A 12456-nucleotide genomic window follows, 5' to 3' on the forward strand; every position below is an offset into this window, starting at 1 on the left:
CGCGTGGTTTGTACATGATGCTTTTTGAAATGTTGGCGGCGAAATTTGGATGTTTTATTTTCGAAAATGGATGATTTTCTCATCAAATTCATCCCTGCAGTGGAGATGCTCTAATACGTCACCATCAGCTACCCCTCGTTCGGTTATGGTTTTGACAACTCGCTTGAAATCAAATCACGAGCGCAAAATTTTCTCTAGCCGGAAACGGCTCGCTTGGGAGCGTTCTTTTATTACGTAACGCAAAAATCTAATTTTTTATCTCTCGCTCCCCCCTCCTCTCCTCGTTACAAAATGTCCTTACAAATTTTATTTTTTTGTATGGAGCGTAACTCGGCCCCCTTTCCTCCAACTGCGTTACGTAATAAAATAACGCTCCCTAATAACATTTGAAAACGGCGTCCACGGGTCAGTCAAGTGAAATTACACAACACACAAAATGTTAAAAACTGTAGTATTTTGTATGAATCGGCCAAAAAAGTTTTTGGATTTCTGTATTATAATTTGACATTGGTCACACGCCATTTTCAAAAGGTAGTCGCGCACCCCAAGAGAGAGCCGCAGCCCGTCGTCGTCGGTCGAAGAACAGTTTTGCGGACATCACGCAGTAGAGAAGGCACCCGAAGTGAAGGCAAAGTGCAAAAGAATCGTCTCTGAAAAGAAACCTTTCTCTGCTGGTCCCATTTTTTTTTCTTCTCCGTTCGGAACCGTTTTTTCTTTCTTCCGGAGGTAATTTTCCACATCGTTCGGAGTGGGGTTTGTCGGTTTGACTAGTCGCGCGGCGGAACCGATTACGTGGGTGGTTGACGCGGGGCGGATTGGCCGACTCCGGAGTTGGCCAAGATGCAGAATGCGGAACAGTCCTCCGGCAGCAGCAGCCTAGTGAAGAACCGGGGGTCAAACCAGCAGCAGCAGCAGGCGACGAGGGGGGCAAGTGGGGTAAAAAAGGTGAATCAATCGAATAATTCGAAGGCCCTGCAAAAGCAGCCTACTTCGACGTCGACGTCGTCATCCAATAATCATCATCAGTGTGGTAGTGTAGTAACTAGTGTTAGTGGCAGCAGCAGCTGCAGTGGTGTTGGTAATAACGGAGTCTCAGTAGGCACTGGGAACCCGTCGAATCCGAAACAGCAGCAGCAAAATAATTTGTGTCGTGTTCAGCAACCGGAAGTTGCAACAGCAACGACGGCAGCTTCACCTCCCGCCGCCGGAAGTGGTCCTAGCAATGCTAAAACAATGTCCACTTCGGCGACCAGCAACAACAACAACTCCACCACCTCCGCCAACAATTCCGGAACATCCGGTGGGAGCGGTGGAGGAACGAGACAGCAGCAGCAGTCCAGCGGCCACTCGTCCCCGGCCAAGTCCGACACGGAGACGACGTTCTCCGAGTTCCAGCCCCGCGTGTCGGACTCGTCGGAATCGGACGAGGAATCGGTGTCGGAGGTAATGTTCTGCCAGACAAGAAGAAACGGCAATCCCGTTCGTTTTTTTTTTTGTTAATTCCATTCGTTCTTTTGCGGATTTTTTTCCTCCTCCTTCTCGAAATCGGTGTCTGCTGCTTTGTGTGTGGCAGCTGGACGGACCGACCAAGTTTCCTTTGTGTTTGTGTGTGAGAGCGTGAGTGAGTGTGTTGTACGTGTGTTTGCACACCTTCCTCCCCGCCGTCACCCGCTTTGGTCGGCGGCGAAGGAGCAGAGGGGATGGTCTCGTAACTCTGGGGTCAATCTGTGTGGAAGGTTCTTGAAAGAATAAATTTCACAAACGTTAGGTTTTTGATGGAAATTTATACGATAGTCTATTGGATGCATAACTTTTTTTGTCTGACGAAGATATTATTTTGAATTGATTAAAACTTGATTGGCTTACTCAATAAAGTTGGCCAAACAAAGATTTCCTTGAGTAATTGTTGCTGTATCGTAGATACCTTAACAACCACGTCAGTTGTCATAACGACCCAGTTCTAGGTACTTGAAATTAACGTCTGTGTTTGGGAAACGATTTTACGTTGGTAACGTCAAAATAACACAATTCGGCTGAGCTGTGGCAGATTTTCTCCGAATACATCCCCAGGTTCAAGACCTGTAAGGCCCGTTTGGATCAAGTAACCCTCGTACATTATCACGAAGTATGGAGTGCAAGGTGTCTTGATCCTCGGTCTTAATCTGATCGCAAAATAAGTTAAGAATAAAAAAAACGTCAGAATAAGGAAACTCGTCAGAATGGCGTTGAATAACGTAGTTCATGTCAGTTTAGTTCATATCAAGAGGTACTGGAAATTGAATGATAGGATAAGGTTTCTAAGTACTTGAAGTTCACGTCCGTGTTGGGGAAACGCTCTATCGGTGGTCAATTGGATGCAATCAAGGTACTTGAAGTTCTCGTCGGCGTTAGGGAAGCGCAATTTGCTTGGCTGCTCTAAGCACTTTGAAAATATTTTTAAGGTTTGCGTTTTTAATGGCTAAACAATGGAGCCGTTTTTGAGAGTTTGATAGCAAATTGCTGACAAAATTTTGAATTGAACGGTGCATAAATTGTGCTATTTTTTAATTGACTGGACGAAGATTAGCGTTTGAAATCTCATCCTCCTTTTTATGCCCTGCGGCCAGATCAGGAAGTCATTTTAAGCAACTTTTGCTCTTCGAATAACCTTTCTTCTCTTGTTTAATTTTTTATTTATTTTTTCATTCAATTTATAGTATTTTAATTTTATTTTTCTTGCTTAGTGTATGTTTGTTTCTGAATTTATTTGGCTTATTCTACTGTCTCCTATAATTACTTTTTTTTTATTTATGCCTTATTTATTTTTTCTACCATGAAATTGTCATTGAAATTGTAGAAAATTACGTAGTGGCATAGTCTGGGACACATTACAAAATTTATTTTTCAAAAAATATAGAGAGTCTTTGTAATGAACAGCCTGCCCTGAGTTGACCCCTGATAAAAAAAAGCATTTTTGAAAACATTGATAAAGTTACATAAAACAAGTCAGACTTCCAACCAAGGGTCCTGGTTTTTTACTCAAAGATCAGAAATCACTCACGACCAGGGATGGAATAATCGCAAAACAATCAATTTCGCTTGCGAACTCTTTTAACCCGCGAAAAGAGAGAGGAGACAAATCACGCAAAATAAAATCGCTCCCGAAATTCTCCAAGAAAATCAATCTGCTGTTGATTTTTTGTGAATTTCCTTGTCAGCACCACCTAAAAATATTTATTTCAATTTGTTTACACACATTGGCCATCTACAAAATGTGACAGGTCATTTTTCAACGTGTGACGTTACTCTTGCAAGTGTAGTAGTGAAAAAAATGTTCCGCCGAATAATCAAGATGATGATTTTTTTTTTTTAAATCCCTTTTACCGATCATTCGTGCGCGAGAGAGGAGAGCCATGCTCCCTTCGGATTTTTTTCTCTTGATGAACGTCCAAAGATTTTCTTTTGATGATGATTATTCCATCGCTGCTCACGACCAGGGCTTGAGAAATTTCGACTTTTTTTGTGATACAACCTGATTTTTACATTCTGCTTTCGTTCGTTTCACACACAAAGGAATGAGTGCTACGCAAAGTCACTCACACAATCATTGCCTTCCCTCCAGGAGAAAAATCGCCTAGAGAGCGTTCGTTTGACATTCTACCGAGATTCCGATCATCTCTCCAATGATAGCAATCATATGACTCCTGTCACCACGCGGCATACACTAGGAAGAGAGAGACAAAAACGAGAGAAAGAGAAAGAGCAAGTTGTCTCGTTCAGGCGGCTGCTTGAGTGGTGCTCATTTTTCGTTCGTTTTGTCTTCGTGTTTACGTTCATCGACCGTCGCCAAGCAATGACGGTCATGATAGGCGTTGTGTGTCAGCGATCAAATATCGTTTTGGGAAATGATCGCTGACTGAAAGTTCTATCGAATATCGAGCAGTCCCGTTCAGTGATAGATCCCTTTTCAAGCATTGCTCACGACCATTCGTGAGTAAACACGACTCGCTAGCTGCCAGCGACTTGGTCAATCGCTTCACACTGCGATACAAATACTTCGTGAATTTCTTCGTCTACTTCGTCCGACGCTCCGAGTCACAAACGAATATGCTCAGAGAGGAGAGGATCTAACAAAATACCAGCGCGGCGCTCTTTTGGTCTACACTGCCACAGTTTGCTATCAAATGTGTTTCAAATTTGCCAAATATGTTTGAAAACATTGATTTCAAGCAGTTCCCCTCGTAACAACACCATTTGCAAGATGGTTGACGCTCCACTTTTTCAAAGGGAAAAGGGAAAATCTCCAGAGCAGGGTTGCCAGATAAATCTGGGAATGCCAGATTTTTCAAGTGTCAGCCAGAATAAAGATTCAACCTTCTCTGTGCCAGATATTGACAGATTTTGCCAGATTTTTCACTTAATGCCAGTTTTGAACAACTTTCTGATAAAAATGAGCGAATTTTATTGAAAATCATAAAATTTAGAATGAGTTTTGCTTAAAGTGAATGTAAATTCAACATTTTTAGGCCATTTTAATTAGTTAAAACATTTGAATTCTACAAACTTATGAATTAATTCATATTCTACCTCATCTTCATTATTCAGAATTGTAAGATTTTTGTCTGCCAGATTTTTCCAGATTTTTAATCGATACTTTGCCTGATTTTTCAAATTTTGACCTGTTAACCCTGCTCCAGAGTATCCCCAAGTAAGTTTCGCTGGGAGTTGAACGATTTTGAGAAGGATAATGGTCTAAGGAGCGTGATAATGTAGATGCAAATACAAATGCACCTATGAGTTATGCAAATGTATTAATCTTGCCCGATTTTTGGGTTCTATACCACTCTAGTTCCTTCTAATGCTCACAAGCCTTAAACGGTTGTGTGGATAGCATTTTGTCTTTCCAATCCAAAGGACGGGGATCAAACCCTGCCGTGATTTAATCGATTTTAAACATTCCAGTATTCTTTGAGTTCAAAAACATGATCGTTGGACTCAGATGGGAATGAAACACAGGACAAGACATCGCGAACATCTTTAATCAGTCTATATTTTCCCTTCTGGATTCGATTGCTTAGTAAAGTAAACCAATCCTAAAGTAGGTATCTTGTAACAGGTTGCCAGATCATGATCTACCTATTCCAGGGGTGCTCAAAGTTTTTAAAGGCCGGGCCAAATTTGAAGCCCAAATGAGCTTGCGGGCCAAATTTGCAAAATAAGTAATTTAAATAAACGAAATTCCGTTATTTTAATTTAAAATAATTGAAAATACATCTTTAATTGTTTTTTGAACATTTTCTTTAATTCGAAGTAAGGCAGTTTCAAATATTTTTCAAAGTTTATGTCACTTCCCTTCAAAATTGGTTCGAAAAATTCAGGGGGCAAAATTTTTTTTTCACAAAACTGGAAAATTTCGATGGAAATAGAAGTCTAATCAACTCAAAATAATCTAAAATTATTTTTTCTGCATTGATAATATTATTTAGCTTGTTTGGGCTTGTTTAAAAATATTTTGAACTTTTATGAAATTACTATGTTCAGCACCACAAAATCTTTTTTTCTTCCAAAAATAAAATTTTCTTCAAAACTTAGAAATTTTGGAAATTTATGATTTTGCAATCAACTTGACAGGTATATAATGAATTTTAAAACACTTTTTTCATTTAAAATTTAAGCTGAATGTACTTGTGATATTAATCAAATTTTTGTGTTTAGATTTTATGTTTAGGATTTTATGTTTTAGGAACAAGTAAATATAAATTCAAATCATTATTAAAAAAAAAAGGAAGATTCAACAAAAAAAAAACATTTTAACGAAAAAACATTATACATCGAAAATTCACTAACATTCAAATTACTTTTGAATAAATAACCCGAACATTCTCAAATGATACCAAACGCAGAGGAATGCATTTTTAATTGATTTCAGTTGATTGCACTTATATTTCTGTTGATTTTTTGAGGTTTTTTTAATTTATTTTTTGAGCCAATTCTTAATAATTGGGTGAGGAGAGGGTTGGTCGATAAATTGTAAAATAGTTGCAACAGCCTTATTTCTTCGATTTTAATATTTTGTCTGACTTGTTATCCAGCTGTCATGAGTTCGAAACCCGAGGGAAGGTTTCTAAGTACACAGTAAGTTTAAAGGTCAGTTCATGAAAGGGTCATTATGACTTTTAAATTAATATAGAATACTATTATTCTTGCAATTATTAAAGATTTCTACGTAAGTGAACTTTAAACGTTTTATAAATATTTCCAAAAATGTATTATGAAAGTTTACTAGTTCTACTACCTTCGAAACTTGTGAAATTGTTTCAATTATTAAGATCTTTGAACAACATATTTTTGTCCTTAATTGGGTATCAAAATATTGAAACCTCATTATTTTTTACTAACAAAAAATAAAAAAAGATTATCATAAAAAAGTTCAAAATGAACCTTGATTTTGGAAAAGTATAGAATCACTTGACAAGTGGTCAACGGGCCATTTTACATTATTATTCAAAATGGGTCCGCGGGCCACAAAAAATCACCTCGCGGGCCACGTTTGGCCCGCGGGCCATACTTTGGTCACCCCTGACCTATTCGGTGTAAAGATTCATATAATGACATGGTTTTGCCATTTACTAAGATTTGATTGTCTGTTAAATACAATTTCAAAATCTCATCTTTCAACACTATCCACATCCAGTGTTTCTCCCCATCAGCCAGTGCCAACGAAAGCAAGGTCTGGTTGTGTGTGGCCTGCACGATTAAATTCCGTTTATTTTATTTAGTTTTTTCTCACTGCTCCACCATCACCGTCGTCGTCGTCGTCGTTTCTTTCGTTTCGCATCGTTCGTCGAAACTTGGTTTCGCCAGCCACCATTACAAAATATCTTCCACATGGACTCTGGAGAGCGAAGAAAGGAATCTACTTTTCTGATGTTTTGCTGAGTTGCTGTTCTCGACGACGCGTCGATCGATTTTCTTTCTTGGCTCGAGAAGCGGATTTTTCGCCGATTTTTCCCTTATCCTACTAAGCATGGAAGAGGGCTAATGTGTGATATAACATGAGCCAGAATGTAGAGAATACTCCAAAGTCGTTGGCTAGAATGTTTTCGAGGAAATGGCTTGATTTGGGTAGCCTGGTGACAGACAGTCGGGTTTCAGTTTGTTCTGTGTTTTTGTAAGACAGGGAAGTGTTGCCAATTTCGTTAGGCCAGACAGATAGTAGGCAGAAATGCTCTTTTTTAATAAAATAATATAATACAAACTGTGGAATACAAAATGAATTTTCTTTTGTTTTGCCTTTCTTGGAATAAATCCCATTTCTTTATAATTTTAAAAACTTTGATGAAAAGATAGAAAATTGGACATGAAGTTTTAAAGTTATGAGCACTTAGTTTATATTTATATACTTTCGTATTAACTTTCTAGAAACCGACATTTTGATGAAAATAATAACCGGTTTTCATCATGCCACACTTATGGATATTGACTCGTGAATTCATCTCAATGAATCATGGAGTAAAAATATTTGGCAACCCTATTTGAACGTACGGGTTCTTGAGTCACATTACGAACATTTGTAGCTCAGACAAATTTAGATAAAATTACTTTATAAACGTTACCACTTCAATTGTCCCTGGGCTTTGTCATAATGAGTGTCATAGGTTTGATGCTTGTTTGGCAAAGAGTATGATTTGATTCGATGTGGAATTAAAATCGAAGTGTTCAGTATATTGCTGAAGCTTCCATTTTTACACATGGACACCACTTCATGCTGCGAGAACCCACTTTGGCGTAGTCTCAGGGCTTAATCGATGGCCGGTAGAAATATCACATTTGTACAATGAACCGCTACATATGTGATTTTTCCCTATCTTAATGTGGGTGTCAGGTTAGGATGCGGGTTTAAAAAAATAGTGTTTGTAGAATTTAGGATTTTAACTATAAATATCAACTTTTTATACTTTGCCTTTAGTTATTTAGGGACAAAATTAGTAACAGTGAATTTAGTAATTCTATCAGAATCGGTGATTTTGATTCAAGTAGCATAAAAACCATTCTGATTTGTCAAAATTTCCATAGAGTCTCGATCAATCAATAGTGAAATGATATCGGACTAAATTCGTTGATCTGTTGAACTAACGGTTGCCGGATTATGATTGTATCGACCATTGTTGCGAATCGAGGATCTACTGGAATTCTGACGAACAAATGGTCGTCTCTTTTTCAATTCACGACTTGTAAAATATCAACTGTTATTTTTTTTTTGTTTTTTAAAAAGAAGCCAGACAGGTTTTAAAAGAAACGTTTTTTTTATTAATAATTAAAATGTCGGGGAATTAAGATAAGAGTAGCTTTCGGATAGGTTGCTTTAAATCTTGTATTCAATTCAAGTTATGTAGTTATCCGCAAATGAATATTTGGACTTATATGAATAATTGAACATTTTGGACTTATAAATAACACACAACTGTGCATTTATTCTAGAGTCAGATCCATACAGCGTCAGTGTTTATTTGGTCGAAGTGTACTAATTCATTGGCAGATCTGATTCTAGTTGTAATGTACGACAAGACTACTGACGGACGTGACAGGACGAGGGCCCAGTTTAGAGGTTTCGACATCAACGATGTGCGACTGGATCACCCTCCCAAAAAAAAAAAAAAAAAAAAAAAAAATAAACGTTACCACTTCAATTGTGATTGCATAACGTTGTCTTATTTAGACTGGAACATCTAGTTCATTAAAAACTCTGGGCACATGAAAGTTTTGTACCATTTCACTTAAGTTATAATAGTTTTTTTTGCAGGGTTGCCATATCTGCACTATTGATTTCTTATTGAAAAGAATTTGCTAATATTTTTATAACATTTTATAAAACGGCCAGAGGCCTTCAAATGATTTTTATTCAATGTATTACCAAATTTTATTTAAAACCAAACTGATCATTAGTTGGACCAGGAATTAGGAAAATTTGGGAAAAATCTGAGATTCTTGTAATAAATTCATTTCCCTGCAACTTCCCATTTTTATGGTCACCCTATAACTTATTGATCATTCAATTTAAGCTAGCTACAGTCGAGCAATTGAAATTAATGTCTCAAGCCGAGAAGTTTCCTTAACCCTCTACAACCCAACCCAGCGTTTAGACGGGCTTCGATTTAAAAAATCGCTGAAAATCAATTTTTCAACCAATTTTTGATCTTTCAAAAGAATTGGAAAGAAGAACTCTTAAAATTTTAGAAAATTTGTGGGTTGGTAGTTTTACTTATGAGCAATTCTCTACCAAAACCGGAAATGGATTTTATTTGTATTTTTTGATTTGGCTCAAACTTTGTGGGGGCCTTCCCTGTGACCAAATAAGCTATTTTGTGTCATTGGTTCACCCATACAAGTCTCCATACAATTTTGGCTGCTGTCCATACAAAAATGGTATGTAAATATTCAAACAGCTGTAACTTTTGAGTGAATTTTCTGATCAATTTGGTGTCTTCGGCAAAGTTGTAGGTATTGTTGAGGACAATTTAGAAAAAAATAGGTACACGGAAAAAAAATTTGCAGATTTTTATATCAACTTTTTTTTTCACTAAAACTCAATTTCCCAAAATACGTATTTTTTGATTTTCGAGATTTTTTTATATGTTTTAGGGGACTAAAATCCGCAACTTTTGAGCTATCGAGAAACATGGTCAAAAAATCTGCCGCCAAGTTATGAATTTTTGAAAAATAGTGATTTTTGTAAAAAAATCAAAATTTCATGCAAAAACAAATTTGAAGTTATTTTTTAATGCAAAATTGAATTTGCAATCGCAAACTACTCTACAATTTTTTTGATAAAGGGCTTCGTTTTCAAGATATAGCCACCGAAAGTTTGATTTTTGCAAAATATGTGCAGTTTTTCGATTTTTTAAAATAGTGACCATGAGCGACCATTTCTAAAAATATTTTTTTTGAAAAGTTCAGAAAATTTGCTATAAAATTGTCTAAGAGGCATTGAAGATTGGACCTCGGGTTGCTGAGATACAGCCGCTTTAAGAAAAAGAAACACGAAAATTGAAGTTTTCTAAGTCTCACCAAAACAACCCACCATTTTCTAATGACGATATCTCAGCAACTAATAGTCCGATTTTTAATGTTAATACATGAAACATTCGTAAAATTTTCCGATCTTTTCGAAAAAAATATTTTGAAAATAAATAAATCAAGACTAACATTTTAAAAGGGCCAAACAATGAATATTACGCCCATTTAAAATGTCAGTCTTGATTTATTTTTTTTTCAAAATATTTTTTTCGAAAAGATCGGAAAATTTCACGAATGTTTCATGTATTAACATTAAAAATCGGACCATTAGTTGCTGAGATATCGTCATTAGAAAATGGTGGGTTGTTTTGGTGAGACTTAGAAAACTTCAATTTTCGTGATTCTTTTTCTTAAAGCGGCTGTATCTCAGCAACCCGAGGTCCAATCTTCAATGTCTCTTAGACAATTTTATAGCAAATTTTCTGAACTTTTCAAAAAAAATATTTTTAGAAATGGTCGCTCATGGTCACTATTTTAAAAAATCGAAAAACTGCACATATTTTGCAAAAATCAAACTTTCGGTGGCTATATCTTGAAAACGAAGCCCTTTATCAAAAAAATTGTAGAGTAGTTTTCGATTGCAAATTCAATTTTGCATTAAAAAATAACTTCAAATTTGTTTTTGCATGAAATTTTGATTTTTTTACAAAAATCACTATTTTTCAAAAATTCATGACTTGGCGGCAGATTTAGTCCCCTGAAACATATCAAAAAATCTCGAAAATTAAAAAATACGTATTTTGGGAAATTGAGTTTTAGTGAAAAAAAAGTTGATATAAAAATCTGCAAATTTTTTTTTCCGTGTACCTATTTTTTTCTCAATTGTCCTCAACAATACCTACAACTTTGCCGAAGATACCAAATTGATCAGAAAATTCACTCAAAAGTTACATCTGTTTGAATATTTACATACCATTTTTGTATGGACAGCAGCCAAAATTGTATGGAGACTTGTATGGGTGAACCATTGAAACAAAATAGCTTATTTGGTCATAGGGAAGGCCCCACCAAGTTTGAGTCAAATCAAAAAATACAAAAAATAAAAATGGTCGAAATCGGCCGATTTCGTAGAGAGTTGCTCTTGTTTTAAGTGACTTTGCCAATGTTTTTAAAAATGTATTTTTTTAGGGGTCAACTTTGGCTGTGTTTTTTACCTAAAACCTAAAAAGAAGTATGCAGAAATTTTTCTAGTCTCCCAGAATATGCATCTACGCATTTTTTTACAATTTGAGTGATACTGATGCCATTTTATAGCATAAAATATGAAAAACAAGCAAACAATCGAAAAAGTGACTGTAAAAACATTGATCTGTGAACCACAGTTGAAGAGTAGGGATCAATCATCAACACTTCGCAACTCTCACAAATGCCCCGTATCTTGCTAATCGATACCGGCGCTGGCTACGACCAGTAGAAAGATCACCGTGAAGTGGATAGGAATGTTAGTCCGACACTGGCTGCGCCTTCGACAAAATGTCACGTGAGATTTGAGAGATTCCTTTCGTTGGATTTTCGTTAAAACCCAAAAATAGATTCATTTACGATAACCATTGGAATGGCCAGGCCTACTGCGTAAAGTTTAACGTTAATATGATTCGTTGAAAGGGGTTTAGCTTGAGAACGAAAGAATCTACGTGGGGATCTCCTCAACCGAATGACTTCATTCTCTTTCAGGTTTTGATCTGATTGATCATTGATTTTCAATGTAGAAGCAAGGGCGTCTATGTGAAGTATCGCTAAATCTACAACAGTCTTCGCTACTAAGTTTCCAAAAACTTTCCATAACAGATGAGACAGTATTGACTAGTGACCGACGACGACCACCCAATGTTTTGATGGTCATCACGACCGTGGTTGGCACCACTGCTGCCCCGTTCGTACGTGCCCTGCTGCTGTACGTACGTATACGTCGTTCCATAATAAACTCTGCTCGCTGCGGTGTATTGGTACCGGCAAAGTCCACCAACATCTCACGCATACTAGCATCCAGTTTAATACCGACACGGTCCACCGTCGAACGCAGCGAAAGAGGTATGAAATTTTGCTGCCTCTGCGCGAGACACGACGACCGTATGTTGTCTTTCAGGTTCGTCTTCTTCTTGGCCGCACCACCGCTAATGTTATTCCTGCATTTCCCTTGAAAATGTTGGTGTCGAGCCGACTTTCACACCCGAACAGGGGCGCTGCGGTGGGGTGTTGGCGCGGTCCAGTTTGGTGACCACCAATTTGGACTCGTTGGTGAAACGACCTTCCGGCAGTGTTGCCAGCCGATTGCTCAATCCCATCGCCGTGAAGATCTGACCGTCGGTCTGATGTTCCGTCGTCGTCGTCGTCGCGGATTGTCCTGTATGTGGGTAGTAGTGTAGTTTGGGACATCCCACCAATATGCCGGCAACTCGG

The 12456-nt window shown here is 37.3% G+C and overlaps 1 protein-coding gene across 3 annotated transcripts in view; it reads left to right on the forward strand.

The window, feature by feature from the left end:
* Positions 1-442: 442 nt before the first annotated feature.
* The window catches only part of LOC6033904 (ankyrin repeat and KH domain-containing protein mask), a 78012-nt gene continuing 65998 nt past the window's right edge, over positions 443-12456 (forward strand). The window contains exon 1 of one of the 3 annotated variants that reach the window (XM_038260352.1): positions 443-1443. In XM_038260352.1, coding sequence (XP_038116280.1) covers positions 841-1443 — 603 coding nt within the window. In that variant the 5' untranslated portion in view covers positions 443-840. The remainder of the gene's footprint in view (positions 1444-12456) is intronic. The other 2 variants (XM_001844241.2, XM_038260916.1) reach the window with 2 other exon arrangements.

Source organism: Culex quinquefasciatus, chromosome 1 (assembly GCF_015732765.1).
Source record: "Culex quinquefasciatus strain JHB chromosome 1, VPISU_Cqui_1.0_pri_paternal, whole genome shotgun sequence".
NCBI classification, from domain to species: domain Eukaryota; kingdom Metazoa; phylum Arthropoda; class Insecta; order Diptera; family Culicidae; genus Culex; species Culex quinquefasciatus.